General features: G+C 35.8%; 1 protein-coding gene across 2 annotated transcripts in view; it reads left to right on the top strand.

Moving 5' to 3' along the window:
• The first annotated feature begins 5,692 nt into the window (after positions 1-5,692).
• LOC105219100 (putative uncharacterized protein DDB_G0282129) overlaps positions 5,693-26,440 on the top strand; it is an 85,753-nt gene continuing 65,005 nt past the window's right edge. The window contains exons 1-2 of one of the 2 annotated variants that reach the window (XM_029044768.2): positions 5,693-5,921; positions 19,869-20,609. In XM_029044768.2, coding sequence (XP_028900601.1) covers positions 20,522-20,609 — 88 coding nt within the window. In that variant the 5' untranslated portion in view covers positions 5,693-5,921; positions 19,869-20,521. Of the gene's footprint in view, positions 5,922-19,775; positions 20,610-26,440 lie in introns of both variants that reach the window. The other variant, XM_029044765.2, reaches the window with a different exon arrangement.

Below are 26,440 nucleotides of genomic sequence, written 5' to 3'. Positions count from 1 at the left end.
GCAGATAAGAAATTAAACATTCCACTTTTGTACTTCGTAACTCGAACTTTAATTTAGAATGATTTTACAATATAACTATTAATAGCAATGAAGGTAGTATTTTTTCTACAAAAATTTCAATAATCCATCTTGAAGTTAGTATTTCTTTTTTTACAATGAAGCAAAAATAGTGAAAATAGGTCGTTTTATACAGAACCTATGTAACCCTGTAAGTAACACTTTATGTGACTCGTCCAAACAGTTTCGTGTATATAAGCTTCATTTTCCTTCAAAAAGAAATACACTTCACAGTACCTCAACGTTAAAATAGATCACGTGTTATGCTGTTGTTGCATCTGTATGTTGTTGTTGCTGTAATATCGAATGCATTTGCTATTGCATTCCCCGAATTGTTTATAAAAACAGTTGCCGTTATGAATATTAAGTTAGCGCAACGGCTGCGAGTTATGACAACCGAAGCGCGGCTACAACAGCACCACAACAACACGTCTATCTACTCTTTTACCCCCACATGACAAGCTATGATATCCTATGCGGTTGCATGCGGAAGGAAAAACTGCGATTATGAAGAGAAACTGCCGAGCAAATCAAAACAGCAAATGTGATGCTGGCAAGTGACTCAGCTGGAAGCCTTAACTGATATATAATGCCATTGAAAGTGCAACTGTAGCAGTTGTTTTGGTCTCGTTGTTGTTGTTGTTGCCGTCATCATCTTTAGATGCACATTTGCCAAGCGAAAAGTGCAAATGTCAACAAAGCTTTCCGTCACGTGCGCGTCGTTACGGCACGGCGGAGCACGACACGGCAGCTTGCCAGGGACTCCTTGGCGACGGCGCTCAAGAAAAGATTTGAGACAAAACAACCAGATAAGCGCGGGAAAAAATTAAATAACAGAAAATGGCAGATTTGCTGGCAACCAACGCCGGCTGCAACGGAAGACGCAATACATAACCTCAGCGGCGGCATCAGAATTAGAGACGACAGTTGGAAGTGATATGCTGCAGCCCTCGGGCGATGAAACTGCTGCTGCTTGCGATAAGACAACACATCATAGATCCACATTGTCCCGTCGGTGGTTTGGTGAGCAGCGGACGTCAAAACAGCGCACAGCAAGCGCAATAACAGTTACGATTCAGTGACAGCACAAACAACACTGACAGTGGCAATGACAGCGGCTGTCGATGGTTGAAGGCTGCAAGTAGAGCTTCGGCGCTGCTGCTGCATCTGTGCACTTGAGCTGTTACGCCGGAAATTGCTAGCAAAATATTTGATTAAGAAAATGCAACGAATACAAATTGCTACAAAGGGGCCTTGGAGGGAGCATGCAGTGGCAACAATTGCGTTGAAAAGTGTTACTGGAGTGGTAGTGGAATTCTGTCTGCCATTCGTCACTCGCATTTCCTCGTCTATGTCACGAAGTCAAGCAGCCACAGACGTCCATGCAACAGAGCAGTGACTGCCACAAACAGATGCCGCTTGTGACTGAATTTGTAGATTAGTCTCAGTGTGAATGTGCTTTGCCACTCGTTTGCCAGCTGGAAGTGCATGTTTTGTTTGACAAACAATCGAGACGTTTGAAATTGATAGATAAATTTGGGAATTGCAATACTGTGACAATCGACTTCAATAATATCCGAAACGTGTTCGAGGTAAGAATGTATTTATAGCATTTTGGTTGCAACGATTGTGCCACAAGTAGTTTTACCTGTGCAAATAACCTGAGATATGAAATTCAAAGTTTTCATTTAAATATTGAGGGAATTATTGAAAGTTTTCGATGCAATTATGTATTAAGAGTATGAGAGAGAACAGATTATAAAATACGTAGCAATCTGGGGCTTAGTAAATTTTTACTACGTTGGCCATGTTATATACATAGTTCTGAACTATAGCTACATTGGCAATGACATACCTGCGTGTACATAACTCATAGACCGTATTCCTGTTTGTGGTTTCTATAATCATGTGGACTTACGATGGCCCCCAGGCTGATACACGGGCAACAGAATTTCCTTTGTGTGGGTTGACGGATACCGCATATGTGCTCGGTCCGCAGAGACTCGTTAGCGGCAGGGATCTTTAAGTCTTTACGGGCTGTGGGTGAGCTTGTCTCTTGGAAAGGAGAGGTTATATATTCACATCACTCCCCCATTAGATCACCCCTTTAGTGGCCTTATGTATATATAGTATAAAAAATCCCTAAACATTTTTAGATTCATTCCTTGGAGGTCTCCTAGAGCAAATACATAAAATTTGACAGTTTTTTAAGAAGGTTTTCTTTCTAATATCTCTCAGTTCAAAGCAACACTTGTTATATGTTGAAATTCATTCTGCTGCTCGAATTATATTTTCCAACACTGGATTAAAAGATCTCTCGTAGGTCAAATTGGGTCATAACTTCCCTTTGCAACCACTATTACTAATTTTCACATAACCTTTATTTTTTTCAAGATTAAGCTTCGCCCGCCCATATAATCTGTCATATAAGCTTGATCGAAAAATGTTATACATCATTTGAATAAGAAGAAAAGTTACTGTTTTGGTATCATATATACTATAATTAATAATGGCGGTTTCTGCAAGTTTTACCTTTTAAGAAACTTTACTACGATCTGTTGAGTAAGTTTTTAGGAACATATACACATAGCCAATAAAATCTCCGTTCACCCATTTTTTCACAATTTTTGTTTTTAAGTGAAGTAAAAACACAATATAAATAATTAATTATCTTGCTCTTATGAATGTAAAAAAAAATTAATGTAAACAATTTTAATTACTTATTTAAATTGTGTTTTTACTTCACTTAAAAACAAAAATTGTGAAAAAATGGGTGAACACGGAGTTTATTGGCAATGTGTATATGTACAGTACTATGTGTACGAGTGCTTACATTATAGTTTAAATTACACGGTTTTAAGTAAGTTTTAATCAGAACTCTTTATGCCTTAAATAGGTAAGTATATGTAAATTGAACACATTTGCATTGAGTTTGGTAACAAAAAATCTTCACCAGCGGCATTTATGACACTTTCAACTTATTTATTCATAGTCGGCTGCAACACCCTACACACATGCACTCAAATATATATATATATAAATAAAAATGGTACAACGCTTCGTTGCGACCCGACCATAATATTTACATTTAACGGAAGTGTGCCAGCCGTTAGGGTATTTACATGGCCAATGATGTCCACGAGCATTTTCGTGTTAATTAATGGAGTGAAACAAACCCAAAATAGCGGCGTTGCATTTTTACACCCGAAACCGACTGTGTTGAAATTACTAGTTTACACAAGCGCAAGATTCACAATTACGCAAGTTCATGTACAGGGTATGACAGCTTTTATGACGATAAGGAGACATTGAGGTACTTTAAAATATAGAAAATTCTTGTTAGCAGCAACAACAAAATTCCATTCCATGGACATCAGATATTGACACTTTGGTTAATTTACCGACCGTAAATGAGCCCAAGTCTGTATGGAACCATAGACAATGTTTAAAAAAATAATTGAAAATACAACAGAAAAAGTGCAGCGTTGAATTTATGAAGGCCCAAATTCAATATTTTGTTTCTATTTAAGTTTATATATCGACTAAGTAGATGGCACACCCTATCTAAGGTGGTTCTATATATTCAGGTATTAATTTTTTATACTTTTTTTTTTGGAATGGTGGTTGATATTTCAGATGCATTGAGGTTTTTATTCGATGCATCAATGTTTTTTGTTATGGGATTTATCTTGATGGGAACTTGCTTTAAAATGACAGCTTTAAAATACAGGCAATGCACTTCGATAATTCTCTAACCAAGAATATGCAAAAAGATTTACTGAAAGAAATTCATAAAAGAATGAGTGTTGTAGAATGCGTGACCCCACTGGCCATTGCCACCATTTTAGATCCTACATTAAAAAAAAAAAATGAATTTTTCTGCATGTATGAATGCGATTAAAAAAATTATGAGCGTTTATGGTATTGCAGAAGGGATGGACATGGACTCTTCAGGCAATTCTGATAATACAGAAAACTCGTTTAGTATTTGGACTGATCATCAAAAGTTAGTCCAAAAAATTGGAAAATAAAAAGAAACAATTTGTTGGATATGCCAGACAAGATATCCACATATTTGCGCATCCAGTTGGAAGGCTAGCAGAAAATCCATTGGAAATTTGGAAAGATTTACAGACACAATTTCCAAAATTATATAAAATAAATCAGTTCCATCCGAACGATTATTTTCGAAAACTAGTCAAACAGTATGCAGTTAGCGGAATAGAATAAGTTTTTTTTACCTTATACTAAATTTATTTTTATAAACTTAATCTATTGAATAACATAATTTTTAAATTCTTTAATAATAACTGTTCTACTTAAAATCTATTTAGTTTTCTTTAATAGTATTATTTCAAGACTTAAATAATTTTCAGTTTTACTGCTGTAAAAGAAATGTTTAGTAACTTTCGGTAGAAGTGATACTTTTGATGAGAATTTAGGACTCTATTTTTGTGTGCAGTCTAACGAAGAAAGATTTAGTAATTTAGTATAAGTTAAAATACATTTGAACTTCTTTAAACCAAATAAAATAATATCGATTCTGTCGATAAAACTCTGACTGCATGATATAAAAACCCCATAGTGCAATTGATATAATGGAAAGTGAGGTACCCATCAGCACTGAATTTTTGAATATTGTTACTTCCATATCAATACAAATTTCAGGAGAACTCTCCAGAATCTAGACAAATGACGTGAAACTTTCGGAGCAAAATACGAAGTTGATACGAAAGAAAATCGTTTAAACTTAGTATCAACTTCAAACAATGTGAAAATAAGATTTAAAGCCGACGATGATGACAATATATAGAAACGCCTTAAATTTAATCTGTCAATTTCAATGTATCTGTCAATAGCTTTATGAGTTACAACTCCACCAGTTTTTAAAAATATTATACAATTTAGAGATAATTGTAACTCTCCCAAGATTCGCGATTGTTTTCCTCTTGTCAGTACATGCTCAGAATTCTAGTTTACCAAAAAAAAAAAATTTTGAATATTCTGTATGAATTTCTCTTTTATATTGCTAGTTCCGTAATATTTAGCCTTAGTAGGGTCAATAGGTCTATAAAAAATATTTTCTTCCCACAAAAAAATATCATTTCCTATTTTTTACTTCCTTTTTATTATATACTTTCATAATTTACTATACATATTTTTGTTATATTGCCAAATGTTTAAATATAAATTTTAAACATTTAATCAACTATCAAATATTATTGAAAACCAGCAACATGTTGCTAAACAATATTTATGATTGAGCGCAGTCTTTCTCTCTGCAGCAGCTGTGTTATTCACGCTCTCTCGCAATCTCTACATTTCTCTCGCATACGCTCGCTACACACACAGCATCCGGAAGTCATTCAAAAGTAGCCACACGCAGTACGCTCGTCTGCACACTAAACACAGCTGAGCGAATGTCACCGAACAAACGAGACGAATACTAAGTGAAGCTGGCTATATGTACGTGCTGTCGGCGATAACCACGCGTTGCATCTCATGAGAACCAAACAGCCGACGCACACACACAGGCACATAGGCTATGCTGTAGAAAATCTGCGAGACACTACTCAAATATTCACCGGTCATTCGGCAAACGGCTGTTGCTACCACAAAAGTGCAAAGCATTGCCAGCATTTAGGCGCTCAAGCAGGCGACAGCCAGCGAGTTCAGCTGTGTGTAAAGGCTGCTGTGTGTTATCAGTGAACGTGCAACTGTCAACGGCGTCAGACGTCAGCAACGGAAGCTGAAAAAGTGAAAAAGTGTCTAAATGAAGAAATAAAATTGTGTGTTGAAACACAGAAATTCATTGATTTTCAGAGGTCAATTTGTGAACGAAATAAAAACAAAAGAAACGCAAAGTAAGCTCTGCAATTCTTAGCATTAAACAAGAGAGTGTGTATAACTGCAAATATTCAGCATACGGTGTGCAAGATTTCGTTGTGAAAAGAAACCGAGACGCCACTGCTACTTAATGTAGACAACGCAAACAGCAGTGTGTATGTAAATGTGAAATGTGTAAAAATACATGAGGGCAACCGAAAATGCGTTTTAAAGGGCACTGTGTGTGTGTGGAATGATACGCAAAAGCTGGTGACATGTTACGGAAATTAATAACGCCCACAAAGCGCACAAAAGCAAAAGTGTACTAAGAAATTAAGCAACTAAGCATTTGAGAGCAATAAAGCAGCTGTGTGAAAGCTTACTTGCAAACAAAAATATTGCAGGACAACAGCTGGAAGCAACCCACAGGGCAGCTTCCACCCCACATTATGACCACCCCTGCCTGTTGGTGGCCTAATCTCTCACACACAAAATTGTATATTGCAGTGTGTGTTGGCAGCTGTCAGTATTAAAATGTAAAAGTCCCTGCATTGGTAGAGACAAAAGCCACGGGCCGGCTGTTGTGGTCTCCAAGTGAAACTTTTGAATGTTGCTCATACGCCCCGTCGCGCGACTTTCAGAACTTGTTTGACCATTTCCCATTGCTGGCATGCAAATATTGTGCACAGTCCCGCTTTTAGCATTGCATAAATAGATTTACTTTTATTAGTAAGCACATAAATAAACTGCAAAAACAAAAGAAAAAACAACAATAAAAACGAAAGCCAAAAAAGTAGAAATGAAAACTTTGGCTTGACGTTGATGAGAAATTGAAATCGAAATGGTCCGGAACAAGTGGGAGGCAAATAAACGACAATGCCAACGCAAAGCTAGCGCAATCTTGCACATTTTGCTTCCTCTACTTTGTTGTAATTTTTTATTTATTTTTTCACTTATTTGCTGTGCTGCTCTGTGGGAATGGACAAGTTTATTTGACACTTGACAAGTTGGCTTACTCGGGGATATGTAAATCATTTTGTATTTTCATTTGGATTAAAAATAACTGTGTCACTTCAAATTAATGAGCGAACGGAAGTCAGGAAATCCATTATGTGTTAAGAGGTGTTTTTTTGTTTTTTATTTTTTTTTTTTTTTGTTATAGCGGTAGCATGTTTAGAAGTAATAAGTATTTTCGATTTACTTTGCTACTTCTCACGCGTCTAATTTGTGATAAAAAAAGCTTATTTTTTCTTTTAATGAATACCATAATGAATGTAATTTAATGCGAGGTTTGCTTATTTACAGCTTAAGTCATTTAAAAAAAGAAAACGTATTCTATTTTGTTATTAGTTTCCGAATTCTTCACACAGACTGAAGATGATCGTGTGATTGAGATTTCATTAGATATGTCTGTGGTTTGATACTTAAGTACAGCTATCGGACAATTGGAACTTAAAATAAAGATTTTGAGTCAGGCATGGTTTGGTATTTTGAAATAGTTAAACAGCATGTTCACTTATTAATGAAACGCTCTGACTTTTTGGAAATAATTTTACTCCTGACAAACATCATCTTCGTGAGTGTTGTCTGAGGTTGAAGCCAGCTGAAGTCACCTAACGTGAGCGGTTTTCAAAATTCTGCCCAGATCATATAATCTGTGATGACGACATTAATATTAACTTTAACTTGTAGCATACTTCGAACAGTATTTACTTTACTTTTCTGTAGATCCTTTTCCATGCAGAGATTATATTTTTTCTTAATTTCGTGTCTATTGAAAATGTATTTTCAATTTCGCTATTCATTTCATTTTAGCATCACAAAAACTTCGAAAACGAGTCAGATATTTGAAAACTTAATTTTGAGATGTTTTTCTGTCCGAATAATTACACATTACGGTACATCCATAGCATTTAAGAAAGTCGCTAGTCGAAACTTCCATTTCCTTCAAAAGTATCAGGGAATATGAGTATCATTATCATGTCCATCACGTCCAAATTTAGATTATTTAGAGCGGCAATCAACGAAAAAACATAAAATAATAATAAGTAATGAATAAATATAACTATACTAAATATAATTAGCCTGCAGAGCTCAGAAAATTTGGTACATGAGGGAGAAGTATATAGCAGTAAGGCATTCAGTTCAGAATCCATTCAGTTTAATTAGGGAATGTTTCACGAATAATTTGAGTAGTTTTATTGTTTGTTTTCACCTACTTCAACACAACAACACTTCTTTGGTACCACAAAAATTATAATTTTAACAACAACGTTATCGATAACAGCTACGTTGATTATTGGATGAGTTATGTTATTTAAATAGCATACTTCAGCTGGGATTTTTTGGGTTTGTTTTAGACGAGTAGTTTGTAATGAGGCAATCCTTTTTTCGGAGTTAGTCCTTTTAAACAGCTGTTACTTAATTTATAGTGAGTTTGGTTTTTCATGTCATAATGAACAGACATATTCAGAAACAACGGAACAAGGAACGTTTATTGCTTACATACGGTCCCAACCATATCAGGCCTCTCGGCTGAAATTCGTGCCTCGACGGTCACTTGCCCGAAATCCTTTTAAAACATAATGGCAAACCCTTATCTTATCTTATCTTATTTATATTAATAATTTTATATTAAAGCTAAAGTCTTGGCCATTTCATTAAATTATGCCTTTAATTTCTTCTTGAAAAACATATATCTAAAGAAACACACTTTGTATTGGGAAATAACTCAAACTTTCTCCTTCTTCTTGACTGGCATAGAAACCGCTTACGCGGTTATAGCCGAGTCCACAACAGAGCGCCACGCATCTCTCCTTTTGGCAGTTTGGCGCCAATTGGTAACCAAGTAAAGACAGGTCCTTCTCCACCTGGTCCTTCCATCGGAGTGGAGGTCTCCCTCTTCCTCGGCTTCCACCAGCGGGTACTGCATCGACAACTTTCAGAGCTGGGGCACTTTCGTCCATTCGAACAACATGACCTAGCCAGCGTAGCCGCTGTCATTTTAATCGTTGGACTATGTCTATGTCGTCGAAGAACACATACAGCTCATCATTCCATCTTCTGCGGTATTCGCCGTTGCCAATTTTTAAGGGACCATAAAGTCCGTCTCATCGAATGTTAACACCGTCCACGCTTCTGCACCATAAAGTAGAACGGGAATGATGAGGGACTTGTAGAGTTTAGTTTTTATTCGTTGAGAGAGGACTTTACTTTTCAATTGCCTACTCAGTCCATAGTAGCACCTGTTGGCAAGAGTGATTCTGCGTTGGATTTCAAGGCTGACATTATTATCGGTGTTGATGCTGGTTCCTAGGTATACGAAATTATTATTATGTTTGATGACAGGAGATATTTCGTCTTGTCCTCGTCCACCACCAGACCCATTCGCTTCGCTTTCTTATCCAGGCGGGAAAAAGCAGACTAACGGTGCGGGTGTTGTTTCCAATGATATCGATATCATCGGCGTACGCCAGTAGCTGTACCAAACTTTCTCCGAGTAAGCATTTTATCAACAAGGTCGCAAGTCTTCAGCGAGTAAAATAGACAAATAGTTTTAATTCCACGTAGCAACAACACAAATGGGAACTCGAATAAAAAAAGTTTTAAAATAAGTATAATGGGTTATTAAACAGCAAAAAAGAACGCAAAGGGTGTTATATTGTCTTAGTAGCAATATGATCCTTTCATATTGCTTCAAAAGTCAAAATAGTTACCTTGACAATAGAGAAAACAACCTTGATTTGGAAACTAAATGTGGATTTTAAAATGCCTCATATCTTGTTTTTTTAAAGAAATTTTAGACTTTTTATTTGAGAACCTTAAGGTCTTCAATGTTATACAAAGGTAATATAATCTTTCAATAATATGGGTTACAATTTTCAGTAAGCAATTTTAGAATATATTATAATTTATGAATAAAGTTGATCTAAGAAATGGTATATAGGACATATATAGATATATACCAAGTAGATCAGAAGATGTACCTAATGAGGCATGTTACATATCATATTCATACACCTGTTTTAACCTGAAAGTTTATATGTAGTAATTATCGTTGTAATATTTCCTAAATAATATAATTTGTAGTCCTCACTGGATATAAGTCCGGGTTTTTTACGGTTTCGCAAACCCGACTAATTCTGCCTATTATATCTCTCATCGCTCAAAACCGTTCCGATACGAACCTTTCTCAAATGATAACAGTTTCTAAAAAAAATTTTAAAGCAGCCAATTTAATTTTCACCTGTCGTTTTTATTGGCAGTTCATGAAAGTAATTGTAATCTCAGTAAGCCAGCTGAGCCCAGCGCTACAATGTTCTCCTCAGTTGTGTACATAAATATTATAGACTTTCATAATTTATCTTTTGTCGCTTTATTTTAATCAACACTCGCTAACTACTAAAGTAAGCAATAAAATGGCGCATGAAAAAAGCACGAATAGAAGTGAGCACAACGCGGAGCAGCAGCGCCACAATGCGCGGCGAACGAAGACAATAACAAAGAGAGCTGGAAGAATGCAATAAAAGGAGACTTAAAATGAAATTAAACTCGAGAACTGGCAGCGGTGACAAAGATGGCGGTTATTGTTGTCGTTGTTGTTTGTTGTTGTATGTTTTGTGTTATTTTTTGTTGTTATTTGTGTTTTCATTTGTATTTGACTGCTTGCTTTTCTTATTAGTTGTACTTGCTGTCGTTTGTTTTAGTTGTTGTTCTTTTTTGTTCTGCTCTTCACTGCTTTCTATGAAGATAGTAGCGCAAGTGTAATACAAAACTTTTGCAACATTTTGCAGAATGTATGTAAGATTATGTAATAACCATAGTTTCGCAATTACTTTGATCTACGATAAGCGGAGTGGAGAAAAGTGAGTGGTAAGTGAGGGTGGAAGCAAAAAGCAAACTTTTAGGGAAACCCTCACTCTTTCGTAACATAATGGGGAAAGCCAATCCGAAAACAATCTCAGATAAATACACTTAAATTTTTACTCTACTTAGTTATGGACATGAGGGTGGTCCTTAAAATGTTAAAAGTGGTTAAATATTTCTAAATTTCTGCCATTGATTTAATGGAGCCACATTTAAGGCTATTACGTATAAATCTAGATTCGCCAAGCGAGTAGCGAATCGAACAAACAATTCAAGTCATTCAGAACAGTAAAACATTTCTAAAATATATAAGAAAAAAATTATAATAAATAATAACTTTAAAGAAGTATCCGTTTACTCTCTTGAATCGAAAGAGAGCAGCGCCCAAAGATAGTGAGCAGAGAAATGGCGAATAGAAGACAGGTTCGAGGTGGTTAAGACCATAAGTTTCAACATCTTTCAGCCATGTCTAGTCATTGTCCAATAGGTGCACATGCGGTTAAATTAGAGATCAAGGTATACGCTAGTTGCCAAAGCTGCTTAGAGGAAGACGAAATTCCAGCATTCACCACTGTAAGGATAAAACACCTTATTTCAAGAAGAAATAAGCAGAATTCAGCTTCATTATAAATTTAAGGATAGTAGATAGTATACGCTATTTAAGAACAATTATTCGAATTTAATCCTAATCTCATGTCATAATTCAGTTCGAAAACATAGGGCCACCCTAGCAAACAAACACAGATATCGAAGAATAATCTATATAAATGACAATACAGGTGCTCTAAGCATGACAACACAATCACTAGAAAAGACAATCAATTCGAAAAGCGCTGTAGACAAGCTATTAATGCTTCCTCTATACTAAAAGCGTCCGAATAATAGCTAATGGGCTAGGACGTTATAACAGAGCTTAGCAGCAAGGAGAAAATGCAGGAGTAAAGTGAAATGCCAGCGAAACAATAAAAGCCACTTTTTGTCAGCAGGTATTCGCGGCGACTACACGGCCCACCACCATCCTTCGCGCGAAATGTTGCCGAAAATCCATTAAAGTCGTCCAAAAACGCGCAGTAAGCAAGCTGAGTAGTCACGACCACTCATACTTAGATGAGCACGAAGTGAGTGACTAGTTAAAGAGTTTCGCTGCTCTTGAGCGGGAAACAATGAACGCAAATTACAGACAGAAAGTGGCGAGTAAAACACAAAAAGCTGAACAACGGCAAAGCGCACTGGTAAAGGAAACTGCGCGCCGCTGTCATTAAAAGTCAGCCAAATGGATGATCATCAGCTGAGTAGTATCGCAGCGGCGAGCGGAAAGCGTTTTAGTGCACGGCAAGGCATGAGTTGTTGAAGAAGCATGTAGACTCCATGAGATAAAAGCATGTGGGCTGCGGTGGAAGCATAAAATTGCGATACCGTTCGAGTGGCATATGCGCTATTAGGGACACAGGTACAACAGGGAGCCGGGGAGGGGGTAGTTGACGCACTGAGATGAGTTGCCAATTTCTCGTTTGTTGCGTTTATGCCTTTGTTCTTGGCAGACAACAAAAAAGCACATTTGTCGACGAATGGGTTGCGGCGCTTTCGAAGGCGCTGATCCATTTTGATTTATGTGTCGAACGACGAAACAAATAAATGTTTGGGATTTGCGATTTTTGGCATTTCTTTCTCGATTGTATTTCTATGAGAAATGACTCAGTGGCCACAGCAGACAAAGCACATACCTAGATACTGTGGCATGACAAACAATAAATATTGTCTAGCAGTCTTTCGACAGCACTCCTTTGTCCGCTCCGAATCTACTTATTGCAGACAATCATAATGTATGTGTTGTAATGTGTTGCTGTAGAAAAGCAATCAAAAGCACCAAAAATAACTGCAATCAAATACGAGTCTGCTAGAAGGCGAGATGCCTCCGCAATGGCAACACATACAACTATAGAAACGTCGATAATGGCTGTCATGGGATATGTGAAAGAAAAACAAAAAAATTTGGGTGAGGTTCTCATTCTATTAACAAGCCCAAGGGCTGCATGTATAAAAACTGGCATAGATAATCACTAGTTTGGAAACATTTCTTTTAGACAAATACATACTTAAGATGAGCTCAAGTTGTATGTATAGCTATATCCTATGTGTATAATGCATTTCTAGACTTCAACGAGTTCTCTGAAAGATTGCTCAGGATCATCAGATTCAGTGTATTCGCTAACATTAGGAAAACTGACTCTATCTTGTTCAGTGAGAATAATTCGGAATACATTATTCTGACTACACAGTTAGATATGGCTAATGGTTCAAGTTGATGAAACAACTACGACTGATCAGATATCTAACTGATAGATCGGTTTTCCCTAGAAACTTATATATGTATAAATATATGAATTTATCAATTAACATTAGATATTCACAGCATGTCTGGGCACCTAAGAAACCACAGTTTCTCATAATCTTCACTCGTGGTGATATCACTTTTAAGCTTTTCTTTATAGCTTAACGCCATTTTGTGGGCGTGGCAATGGTGCGATTTCGCCCCTCAAACAATCATTATGTGAACAAAACTTTTATACTATATGCGCAACATGCTACGAGAGTATAAAAAGAGACAAAGGATTATCCTTTAGATGAAGAGTATACAAAGAGCACTTATGCTGTTATGAACAAATTATTTTTTTAACAGACATAACTGATTTTTTTCCACTCTCCATTAGCCTTGGCGAAATGTGTTGACCTATAATTCGGAACACTTACAATCCACACTTTCTTTTTATATTCTATGGTGGTGAGAAATGAAACTCAGCCTAAAACACGGACATAAAGCACTTAGAAACACCTCATCAGCCATTCACTGCCACTCGGAAACGCTAATGAGATTCAACGAGAGTGTAAATTGCGACTGAAAGGGTCAGTGGTACGCAAACTAAACACAAATAACGAAAGTAAAGTGGAAATTACAGAAAAAATGTGTATTAAATTACAACGAAAAATTAAGCAGAAATGAAATGAAATGCGGCTGAAAAAAATATTTGAAGAGATTTATACACTTTTCTTCCAGTAAATTAGAAATGCAAACTTTTCATAAATGTCCGTTGGGAATGAATGACCGTGCAAGGAAGTGAGTTAGCGAATGAGTGAGCGAGGGAAAAAACTTGAAGTGAACGGTTTGTTTTTTTTTGTTTGGTTGAAATATGAAATGCCAAATAACGAACTTTGTAGTCAAAAGTAAGCCCCAAGACCTTACAACCACATAAGTCAACGGCTTTGTGATTGTATTTGTAGCACATTGGTTGTTGCACTAATACTAGCATAGACGCATGGTGTTTATATTTAGGGTTTACTACACACAAATCCGCTTCTGATGGTGGTTTGCCACTTGGAAAGTATTTTAGGCAATATTTCGAAATAAATTTCTTCAGAACGGTCTCTAACACACATTTCTTTTATAAGTTCTTTAAATTTTTATGTGATTTATTTGACACATGTAAGACGTACTATGTTTTGGACCAAGCTTTTGTCCTCATATGATTTTGAGTTATGTTACCAAGTCGACAGTACTTTACCAGGTTACGTAGATCCGAAGTAGAAAAATAGTTTTAGAAATGATAATCCTGGGCCTGATCGAACCTTTTGTGTTTTTTTTTTTTTTCAAAAATAAAAAATGGCGGTCCAGGAAATTGTTTTCTATCATCAGGCCCAGGATAATCATGTATTCTAAAAGCTGTTTAAGTTTCATTAAAATCTAGTTAGCGGTTTTCGAGTTACAGTTGTCACCAGTTTAAAAAACATAGTTTTGAGAAAAACACATTTAAAGTTTTACACTAGCGTTTTGGAGTGCCCGAGCGCTCTTTTTTATTTGTCGAATAACTCGAAAAGTAATTATTAAATATTAAATTATCAAGGTAACGTTTTGAAGATATTACACTTAACGAAAATGCAAAATAAAATTAACCCCTAACTCTAACCCTTAATAGAGTTTTACTAAATAAAACTGAATTTATTTGCGTATATATTTTAGTAGATTTTAAAAAATTAAATTATTTATAATTTTGTATAAAACTGGGTTGCCTCAAATTTCATAATTTATATTGGAGCATCATTTTATCCAAGAAACCTAAGACTTCACAAATCCCCACAAATTAATCGAAATATGTACTTTTGGCAACAGTCCTTTAAATATTAACAAATAAAATATTAACTAGGTGGCAACACTGTTGCACTTGTAGCATATGAATATTGAATGACGCCAAGCACTGCACTGTCACTGTACTTGGCAGTAGATCAAATTCAAATGCAACGCCATAGCACAATAAACCCACACACAGACGCAAAAATATATTCATATTTACACTCACAGACAGTGATGTAGTCATGGTGCATACGCCGTGGACGGAAATATTCGCAAAAGTGGCAGCAAAGTTGCAAAAATCACTGCCGTTATGCATCCATCAGCAACACAAGGCAAAAAAAAAGTAAAAGCGCAATTTAAATTGAGCAATTTGCGTATGCCGCTTTGTAGCTGCACTTATGTAGGTGTGAGTGTGTGTGTGCGCGCGCTGCTCCTTTGGCAGTTTGGCCAGTTTCTACTCAACTCATAACTCACCGACTCAACTTGCTGTGCGGCAGTGCGGGTGTGCGGTTGAGCTAGGTTTATAACTCTTTGCAAGTCTTTGTGGGTGCGTGTGTGTGTGTTCGTGCGCGCAATTTTGTTATTCGGCGCACTCATTCACTGGTTTGAAATTGCTTGAAATTCGAAAGTTTCCTTTTTCTTTTCATATCTCTTCTCTACTGCTCTTTTATTGTTGTTTTGTTGCTTGCTGAAAATTTATCTACTTCAAGCGCTTTTCCTCTGCACAGCCGCTTCCGCCTCTGCCTTCATCAAACTAACTTACTGACAATTGCCGACACAATGCTCTGGGAAGTTTGGAGTCTTCACTTTGTTAGTATGTGTGTGTGTGTGTGCGTAAGTCTGGCAAAGTTATGTCAAAGTATACAGTCAAATATGCAGAAGAATAGACTGGAGTTGAATAGTTGGAGAGGAAACTGCATTCGCAAAGTTTCGCCTCGGTTTCGACAATATATCAAATCTCCTAAGCGGCCAACTACAAATAACGCACACTAATAATGCGCATAACAATGCAAGTATCCGATATTTTTCGTTATAATAATGCATAACAGTAAAATGTGCATAGCAGCTCATAAAGTTTTGAGAATATAATAAGTTATGGTCAGCAATGCCCGGCGGTGTGGTGCTTATGGCTCAAATAACCAAATGGTTTTTGGATATCTGTCTTATTTGTCCTCTGAAATGTCCTCTGTAAATACAATGTTAGGTTAATTTAGAGTCACTTAAGGTGTTCTTTGAAGATCATAATTTGTGCATTTATATATACGATGATCTCATCTCAATATATAAATAACTCTTTCTAAAAAGTAGTAAGTTACTTATTTATTCAAGTATTTTGGGATTCTACCTATGAATAAATTTATAAAGATTCGACAAATTGTACACATAAAATTTGATTAATAAATTGTTTATCCAACAAATTTCGAACAAACCGCCCCCATTCAATTCTCCTCCTTGCCAATTGGAAATACCAAGCAAAACCAGTCGCTCTTCGCCTGGGCCATAAACCTTCTGCAAAACCTTGATTTGTAGAGTTTGTTTTTAGTTCGTAGAGATTAGACTTTACTTTTCAATTGCCTACTCAGTCCAAATTGGCACCTGTTGGCAAGAGTGATTCTGCGTTGTATTTCGAGGCTGATATTGTCAGTGTTGTTGATGTTGGTTTCAAGGTAGACAAAATGGATTCTAACTTCAAAGTTATGACTGCCAACAGTGACGTCGGAGCCAAGACGCGAATGCGCTGACTTTGTTTGATGACAGGAGATATTTCGTCTTGACCTCACTCGCTTCGCTTGTTTGTCTAGCCTGGAGAAAGCAGAAGTAACATTGCGGTTGTTAAGACCAATGAGCACTTGATAATGTGTTGACTAATAAATTTGGCATACGTATATAGAGTTTCTAGAGACGTCTACCAACCACTTACTGCTCATTGACCAATTTAAATTAAATGGTGGGCGAAATCATTTCATAATTTGTACTAGAACAGAGCAAATGGAGCTCCCTGGTCATTCTTTAAGCTATCAATTGGAGTTTTCGATTTTTTTTATACTCTCGCAACAAAGTTGCTACAGAGAGTATTACGAGGGCTGCTATATATATTTCTGGCCTAATAATGAAAATAGGAATATTTAACAACGAAAATGGTTTCATTGTTTTTCAAAATATTCTCCATCAAGATTTATACACTTTTGCATGCGCTCAAACCAATTTTCGAAGCACTTTTTTTGAGCCTTTTTTTGAGCGATTGTCAAATTGTGCAGGATCCAACGAGAACAAACCTTTTTTACGGCCAGGTGTTCATGCAATATCGAATGTATGCTGGTGGGAGAAATACCTCTATCTGAAGGTATGTTACATGACGGTCTTGCATTATCAGTTCACGTACGGCATCGATGTTTTCTGGCACAACGGCTGTTTTTGGACGACCTTCACGGAAATCGTCTTTGAGCGAGCGTCGGTCACGGTTGAATTCGTTGTACCAGTTTTTTCACAGTGCTATAGGATGGTGCTTCATAGCCATACAAAGATTTTAGTTCATCGATGCACTCTTGTCGCGATAATCCACGTCGAAAGTTGTGAAAAATGATCGCACGAAAATGTTCAAGAGTTAATTCCATTTTTTGGCCGAGATGAATTTTTTAATTCCCTGTAAATAAAACAATTCACGATTAAATGACAAAACGTTCTGAGTGATGTTAGGCTAAAAAATGTCAAACTTTCCAATGGAAATGACATATTGCACCTGGCAACACTTAGTGTTGTCTAGGCCAGAAATATATATAGTAGCCCTCGTATAGTTTTGTGCACATAACGGTTGGTTGCAAGACATAAAACTAAACGAGTTAGATATATGGTTATATAAATCAAAATGTAGGGGTGAAGAGTGGAGTGCAAATCCGGATGTCTGTCTGTCCGTCCGTCCGTGCAAGCTGTAACTTGAGTAAAAATTGAGATATATGGATGAAACTTGGAAGACGTATTTCTTGGCACCATAAGAAGGTTAAGTTCGAAGATGGGCGTAATCAGACCACTGCCACGCCCACAAAACGGCAATAATCGAAAAAATATGAAGAGCTATAACTAAGCCATAAATTAAGCTATTGAAGTAAAATAAAGTATAAAGGATCGCACTATGAAGGGGCATAAGTGAATGTAATTTTTTGGGGAAGTGGGCCCCTCTCCCTAGTAAGTTTTTTTGTACATATCTCGTAAACTACTAAAGTTATGTCAACCAAACTTTCTAGAATCGTACTTTCTAGAAGGTACTACCTTATGCAGTTAAAAAATGGAGGAAATCGGATTATAACCACGCCTCACATACAAAGGTTATATTGAAAACGACTAAAAATGCTTTAATTCAGTAAGGAAAACCACCATAAACCTTAAATTTCATTATAAAGATGGTACAGAAGAGCTGTACTCAAAATGGTATATAAAATTTTAATTGGTCGTGGTTCCGCCCACTTATAGGTCAAAAATCATTTCTCCGAAATTACTCGACCAATTTCAATGAAATTCGGTTCATAATATCTCCCTAGTTTCCCAATGATGTGTTGTGAAAATAGTCCAAATCGGTTCACAACTACACCTACTTCCCATATACAAGAACTTTGAAGTTGATCTGAATCGTTTACTTTACAATATGTAAAGTAAGCACTAGTGAAGATATCGGAACAGAACTTTGCAAATATATTCTAATTCTAATAATATGTCTCCGTACCAAAAAATAGTAAAATCGGGTCATAACTTCCCTATCTCCCATATAACCAATATTAGGGTTTATAACTTTCAATGGACTTTATACCATATATATGCCGAACATGTGGGTCAAATTGTTTGTTATATTAATAAAATTAAATAAATAAACCCGAACTTAGCCCTTCATTACTTGTTATATATGAGCGCTATAATTTGATATACTCGTTGTATTTAGTGCTCTTTATATATGTTTTAACTCTTTATTTACTTATGTAAAAACTTAAAGAAACATTAAAACAGTTGTTGAAACAAGAATTACAGAAATTCCTTCAAAGTCATGCTGCGAAATGTGTTCAAATTTGCAATGCAACCCTGTGCCATGCAACTCTATGAAAAGTTGCACAATATTTTCATGCTTGTGAGTGGTATTTTAAGTGAACAACAATAACGTCATGCGTGCTCATAGGGAAATACCTGAAAATTCCCTTGTTTAATTTAATTTCATTGCTTATAATTCACTGATCACTTGTTTGGAGAAATGCTTTGAGCAACAGCTAAGCAACAATATTTCAATTAATTAAATTTATACGCGCATAGTAAATTTGAAAATAATTTGCAATCTTTAAAACAGTCTCTAAATTATTCGAATATTTTATTGTTTATTATTAGTTGATTCTTTGAGTGATGCTATAAAGAAGGCTTCACAAAGTAGAGAAGAGAGTAGTTAGGACAATTTGATTGAATCCGCAAAAGTATAATAGTCGATATTCCCCACTCAGTATTTTCAAGATAAGAATTGCCTTTGTTAGCTTCCATACTGTACCCAGAATCACCAGTTTGGAAAAGGATGCATCCTCTCCAACCTCCTCTTGACTCCTGAGTAGATCTTAAACTCAAACACTGACAATTCAAGGAAGCAGCAGCCTTTGACTACGAAACTCGGTCTCGTATCTTCCACTGTTACGTATTCAGTAGTCGCTTAAGTAATGCTGCATATGTATGTTATGTAATGACAGTGAAATTTCACAAAAATTTAAAAAAGTGGAAATTTCGTACAAAGAAATGTCAGTGAACTTCAAAAAGGCTCCAACACACATACACGCAGATGTTTATTTGTGCTGAAACTTTCGAGTAACCAAACAAGCGAAGGAACGTGAGATTTCGTAATTTTCGTAAGCTCATACGTGTGTTTATTTGTATGTAGGTGCAGCAGAGTACAAGTGGCAACAAAAAAATATAACTGTAAACACAAAGAGCAACAGTAAAATAAGCAAAAAATTTACTTTAGTTTTTCAAGAGAAGTGATAACAAAAAGTGACGGTGCAAGAGCGAATGCGAGCAGCAAACATAGAAAAATAAATAATGTCTGAAGCTGTGCTGGCGTAAAAAAGAAACAATAAACAAAACAACAAAAATAAAATAAGAGAACATTTCTTTACGAAAAAAAGTTAAATGAAAAGTGTAAAGTGTAAGAGCCATTGAGAGCGCGAGTGTGAAAAAGTGTGAAAATTCATTTTAAATACACACATGTAAAAGCGTCACTCACCACCTACTTCGCCATCTTAACTAAGTGGCAACAACAATAACAATAAAGGCATAACTACAGCTACAAAACGGGCAATGCCACGCCACGCAGAGGCGATGCACATTCGCACACATGCAAATGCTACAAAAGAGCTGTCAGTTTAAGACCAAAATACATGTGTTACAACAATAGCAACAACACAAATCGTAGTAGAAACGGCAAACGCCGCTGAGACAGCAACTAAAGCCGCCACACACACAGTGGAGGAGGCAGAGGAGGAGAAGGCAGTCGAAAGCTGTAATAATAACCAGGAAATATAAGTGTGCAGCAGAGTAGCGAGTAACGGGGAAAAAAGCAGAAGTTTTTGTCTGGCATTCGTTGTCTTGTCTTCCTGTGACGTTAAGTGAACCTCGAACATTAGCAACATGTTGAAGTTTCTGCGGATTATTTGCATTTGGATTTGCTGCGCGTTCTGTCTGCTGGAGCGTATACAATTGCCCGCCGCCACAGCCGGTAAGTATACAATGAACCATAGATATATGTATATGGACATATACGTGAACAATATTAGAACATGTTCACAGACATGCACAAGTACTGTGGGAAACTTACAATTATTTGAGATATGTTTAAATTTAAACAGTTTAGCAGGCTATTTACCTAAATCCTATGTAAAAATTATACTCGTATTTATATGGTACATACGATCATATCTGCCCCATACTAAGTAAACTATCTCGTAAACTACTAAAGCTGTGTCAACCAAACTCTCTAGGGTCATTTCTTTAAATCACTTCTTTATGCAGTATAAAAATTTATTATAATTGGATTATAACTACGCCCATATCCCATACAAAGGTTATGTTGAAAACTATTAAAAATGCTAGAAAACACTAGAAACTTTAAATTTCAAAAAGGTAAAGATGGCACAGAAGGGCTACAGTCAAATTTTGCTACAATTTGTTTAAATGGGCGTGGCTCTATGGGCCAAAAACCATCTCTCAGAAACTACTCGACAGATTTCAACGAAATTCGGTTTGAACCATTTTCTTGGCATCTCAATTCTCTAGTTTGAAAATGGGCAAAATCGATTTACAACTACGCCTACTTCTCATATACGACAATTTTGAAGTCCAACTAATTGGTTCACTTAACAATATATAAGTTAAACACCAGCGAAGATATCGGAACAAAACCTTGCACAAATACTTTATTTCTAACAGTGACATTTCTGTGCCAAAAATGTGCAAAATCGGGTCAATCTCCCTATATACCTTAATTATCTGTAAACATAAGCAATGCATAATATGGACCTTAGGAATTGACGGGAAAGGCATATGGAAAAATTGAAACTCAGACAGACAGATCTAAAGTTGAAGAAATTTGTTAACATTTTCGATTGTTAGGAGAAATAAAAGCGAAAGTCAACGACAAAATTAATTGCTGGTGTTGCCATAGAAAAATAATGAGTTGAGATGTATGTTTATATGAAGTACTTCATCAGGGTAAGAAAGTGAGCAAGGTAAGAAAATTGAAGAAGTAATATAAGAAGTACACGAAGAGTAGTCAGGAGAGACAGAGAGTAGGAGAGTATGTAGTAGCAATACTAGAAATCAATTATGGCGCTAAGAAAACCAGTTGGAATTTAGTCTCACCTTATACCCACTTAAAGCATTGCTGCATTAACCATTAACAATTTTTGCTTAGTTAACGCTGTATACTATTGCTCAAAGTTCAAATAAATATTGCTTTAAATATGATAAATTATGCTGGCGAAATAAGCTGGACGGTTATAGTACAGTCAAAAGAAGGACAATATAAATTTATGTTTTTTGATGAGCCAAATGCGATGCGTGATTTATGATGATACCCTTTTCATTTTTCAGTCTACCATCGTCCTTTTCTCTCCTGCTTTCCACCGCTGGTTTGGTGGCTTTTTATTAAGTTGATTCCCTGCGGCAAAGTTTTCATTTGTGCGGTTGCATAAAAATTTATTTGTGTTTAACAAATTATAACAATGATAAATTACTGTAACGGTAATGTTCAACTATTACAATGTATTTCGTATTTTATTGGTGGGGATTGCGTATTACAATGTGAGAAGGTCATTTTTCAAAATATGCTGTTTAAGCTCAATGTGTTGCGCCGCTGACAATAGCTTTTAGACTACTGCGAAGTAGTCGCCAATAAATCCCGTTGTTAATAAGTAAAAGTGTGAAACTATGATTTTGGAATAATAAATAACTATAGTGAAGAAAAATTATTGCTAAATAACTAAGAATTAGAGATACTGAATAACAAACGAATTATGCTATGATATGAATATCTCATGACACTGGGTGACTGCTAACAATATAATTCTCATTTAGTTCTTGAAATTAACATTAATATAATATCTAGTTCCGTTCAGTCAGTAGCAGTACTGTTAAGTTGTTGAACTATAAATAAATCATCAGAGATCAGAGATGAGAATTACAATTAAATCAATTTACTTCTCAAACCAAAAAAAGCATAAAAGCATTAGGGTTAACCAAACTATTATGAACCATCCTCTGTGATGCCAATTCAACCCCTTCACTTAAATTTAAAAATCGGATCCAAAAAGAAATGTTGGGAAGATTCTACCTCCTCATCTTCCAAGCAGCTTCTTTCGCTAGCTTCCGGTAAAAGAACTCCTATGACTTTGGAAATATTGACCTTGCTGAGGGCGAAGAGTTCACTTCATGCGATTTACTTTGAGCCAGAAGGATCTAGCGAGAGCTAGCTATCTAATATTTACAGATATTAGGTTGTTCTTGTAATTTCGTCTGTTGACTCAAATTACTCTGCTCTCTGGCTTACACAGACGCTGGATCTACAGGGCGATCACAACTTGAAGTGTCTGTTTCGAAAAACGACATTGGCAGATAATACGAGTATCTCATAGCAAATCGATCACAATCTCGGTCATTCCATAGATATAATTGCCGTTTACTTGTCAAAAAAGATTTTGGAAGGTATAAGAAATATCGTATCAATTACCTCTACCATAATATATGTATATGTATTGTCCAATTCTGACTCATCAAAGAACTAAAACTAAACTAAACAAATTTGGCTGTACTATAAGCGAATACCTTAAAAGGAAGCAATATCGTCAATATCTTGTGAATAAGAAAAAAAATATAGTTTACAGTAGAATACATCGTTCAATTTATCATTCGTACGCTTTGTAAAGCAGAAATAAGCAATGGCTTTGAGAAAATATTTTGCAAAAAGCGCAATACTGGGAAACATATGTTATATATGAACACATGCATACTTACTTATGGATGGATCTAAGTAGAAGACTGTAGCATTTCAAGCACTCCAGCTGAGTGCATATATAGTATTTACATCCCCATATATGAATATATAAATCACTTCAGCGCGTACAGGACATGGTGAGTCTCACATGCAAAGCTCTCTGCTTTTTATTTTTTATTTACAAGTGCTACTTTGTAGCCGAAGAAGCAAACAGAAGAAAATGTATTTCCTTTGCAATGAGTTTGCTAAAAAAGTGAAGTGAAAGAAAACATAAAAAACTTACGCAACAATTTCATACTGCTTTGGCTATTGTTGAATTTTACAACTCAATACAGGGAATATCAAACGGAATTATTTATACGCAAATACTCGTACAATACACGATTTATTTCAATGACAAATGCTCAATATAATAACAATAACAATTCATATACATGGCGAATAACATGACGACTGTGTAAGAACCCAATAAAACACATGGTTTTTTTTACATCAGCAACACAAAAGCTTTCACATAACCTCTAGTCAAATGAACTAGGTATGAAACGGCATACTTTACAACTAGTTATAATCGAAGGCTTCAATTGTTATTTTTTTTATAGGAGTACTGTATTTTTGAAATGATGTTTTCTGCTTAATGGTTTCTCACTTCCAGACTAGGTAAAAAAGCTACATAAAGGAACTAGTTCAATTTATTTTTTCGATATTATTTTCAATTGGATTTTGTACAAGTCCTTTTTTTTATTGATAAATATTGTTTAACCGACGTAAAATGGCTCCGTTGTCTTTCAGTCTCAATCAATTTTATAAGACAGGAAAGTCTAGTTCTGAACTGTTATTTTTGCAAACTAGTTTGACATTTCACTTCAGAATACCTACAATCATCTGAGTGCGCTTGTACTCCCATATCGAAGGCCATGACAACATAACATTTTACATATTGTTTATGTGCCACATTTTTCATATTTTTCCGTATTTGTTTGTGTGCACACCAGCTTTATGATTTATTTGCCTCCACAATTCGAGGGAATGTGAAAAAGAATTACACATTTTTATTTCCATCACTATTGTGTATAGAAGTGTCTGCGTACAGTTGACTTTAAAATGACTTTTGAGTATGGAACTCAAATATCTGCACATTTTACAATCGATTGGTTTACTTATTATTCGAAATAGTATTTTAAATACCGCAGTTCATCCGCAGTTCAGTATCCGAGCATTTCATATTAAATTACAGAAAATACTTCATATTTATGATCTAGGTCTAAAGATAAGTTATTAGTATTAGGCATCAGTTTCGTATAATCCAAATATTTATGTATTCTTGCTGATATGTACATATATAGGATGTCTAAAAAACGAGGACACATTTATTTATTGACGCATTTTCTATTAAAAAGCAAACACTGGCTTATGCCTGGATAAGGTATTATCCTCCGCTGGTGATAATTGTTAAAATTCGCAGGAATGTATATTGAGCTATCACGACCCTTTGTGAGGAAATATCATGATCTGCTGAAAAAGTATGGCATGGTATGGGTTAGGTTGTATGGCTGTTCACTAGAGATAAACACACTTGGACTATAGCAGACAGTCTTTTGTGAATTCAGGATTACCTCCTTGATTAAATATTAAAGACACGACAAGAGTCCTGTTCCTACTACAAATCTGCAGAGGCTTTTCACTTCTACTTCTGCTTGTACGCGCGGTTGTTCAAAAAAGTGAGATCCAAGAAATGTTTGTCTTGATCTCGTAAAGGCGAGACATTCTAGAAGAAAGTGATGTCATGATTCCACGCAACTTCTACTGCTAGTATCCACTTAGATTTTTATTTTAATAGCGTGAATTCTGATTGGACAATGGTCCGTTGGAACCCCCACAACTTAAGAGAGATGAACTTTGCTGAGAGCGAGAATTCCTACACCTCTTGCGATTCACGTTAGTCCAAAAGAATATAGCGACTGTTGTTAGTAATTGACCAGCGCTTGTCTAGTTCAGCTGAGGCAGAATAGTCTAGTAGTAAAACACAATATGATAGCGGTGTTAAGGTACAGTCGTGTGTTGTTTATCAAGCCCTAGTTACATTGAGGAATAGTTGAACTCACAAGTTCTTGGGGAATGCATTGATGACCATCCATTAGTTTAGGATTTGCAAAAATATTTATTTTTTAAAACAACACCAAAATAAAAACATTGGCACTGAAATTTGTGGAATAGATATGATCGATATATCTAAATTGGGAAGATCTGCAATTAGTCTATAAACCAAAACTTGGAAGCATGGAGGAAACTGGTTATATGAGGTATTCACTTATTGATTTATATCAAATTCAGCACGATGATCGACATAATCGCATTGGCGGGAAGCGAGTACAGTAAATTTTTCAATTCTCGGAACTAAATGTTAATTAACTAAAATTAAAATAATAAATTCATGTAAATTAATATAAAATCAATTTTTTAGTCTGAATTGCAAAAAAAAATCTTTATTATTTTAAAATGGTTGATTAAAAATAATATGAAGAGTATCAGTGATACATGATTTATAGACTTTCCAATTCCGAATAAAACAAAGTGCCACTTTCAGGGGTTTTCGTACAGGTACCTTAAGATCTTGGCGTTCCTATTTGTCACCTTATAGAAAATCAAACAATATTTATTACCTGTTGAAAGCACTTAAACAAAGATTTGGAATAGAAAGTGCACAGTCGAAAACGAAATATTTCTCTTGAAGCAAAGAAGTATTCGGTCATATTTAAATAGTATCGATTGCCAGTTATGCACAGACTTCTACTACAACGCAGCTTTTGCATATAAAGTGTGCCAAAAACCAGTGAAAAAAACTGGCATTAATACAATAAAATAAACATCCTCCGCAAAAGCTGTCACCGAACGCCATGACCATTAGAATGATTTATTGCCAAGTCAGCGCCATTACCAGTATTGTCATTGCCCGGCCGCCTTTATTGTTTTAACCTTTGTGCGCATTTTGCATTCCGAACATTCTCCAGCAGCCAACGATGATGACAATTCCGAACTGTCACTTTTGGGCGATTTTT

This window comes from Zeugodacus cucurbitae, chromosome 6, assembly GCF_028554725.1.
Source record: "Zeugodacus cucurbitae isolate PBARC_wt_2022May chromosome 6, idZeuCucr1.2, whole genome shotgun sequence".
Lineage (NCBI taxonomy): Eukaryota > Metazoa > Arthropoda > Insecta > Diptera > Tephritidae > Zeugodacus > Zeugodacus cucurbitae.
Note: the sequence above shows the minus strand (reverse complement) of the source record. Positions and strands in the feature narration are given on the sequence as shown.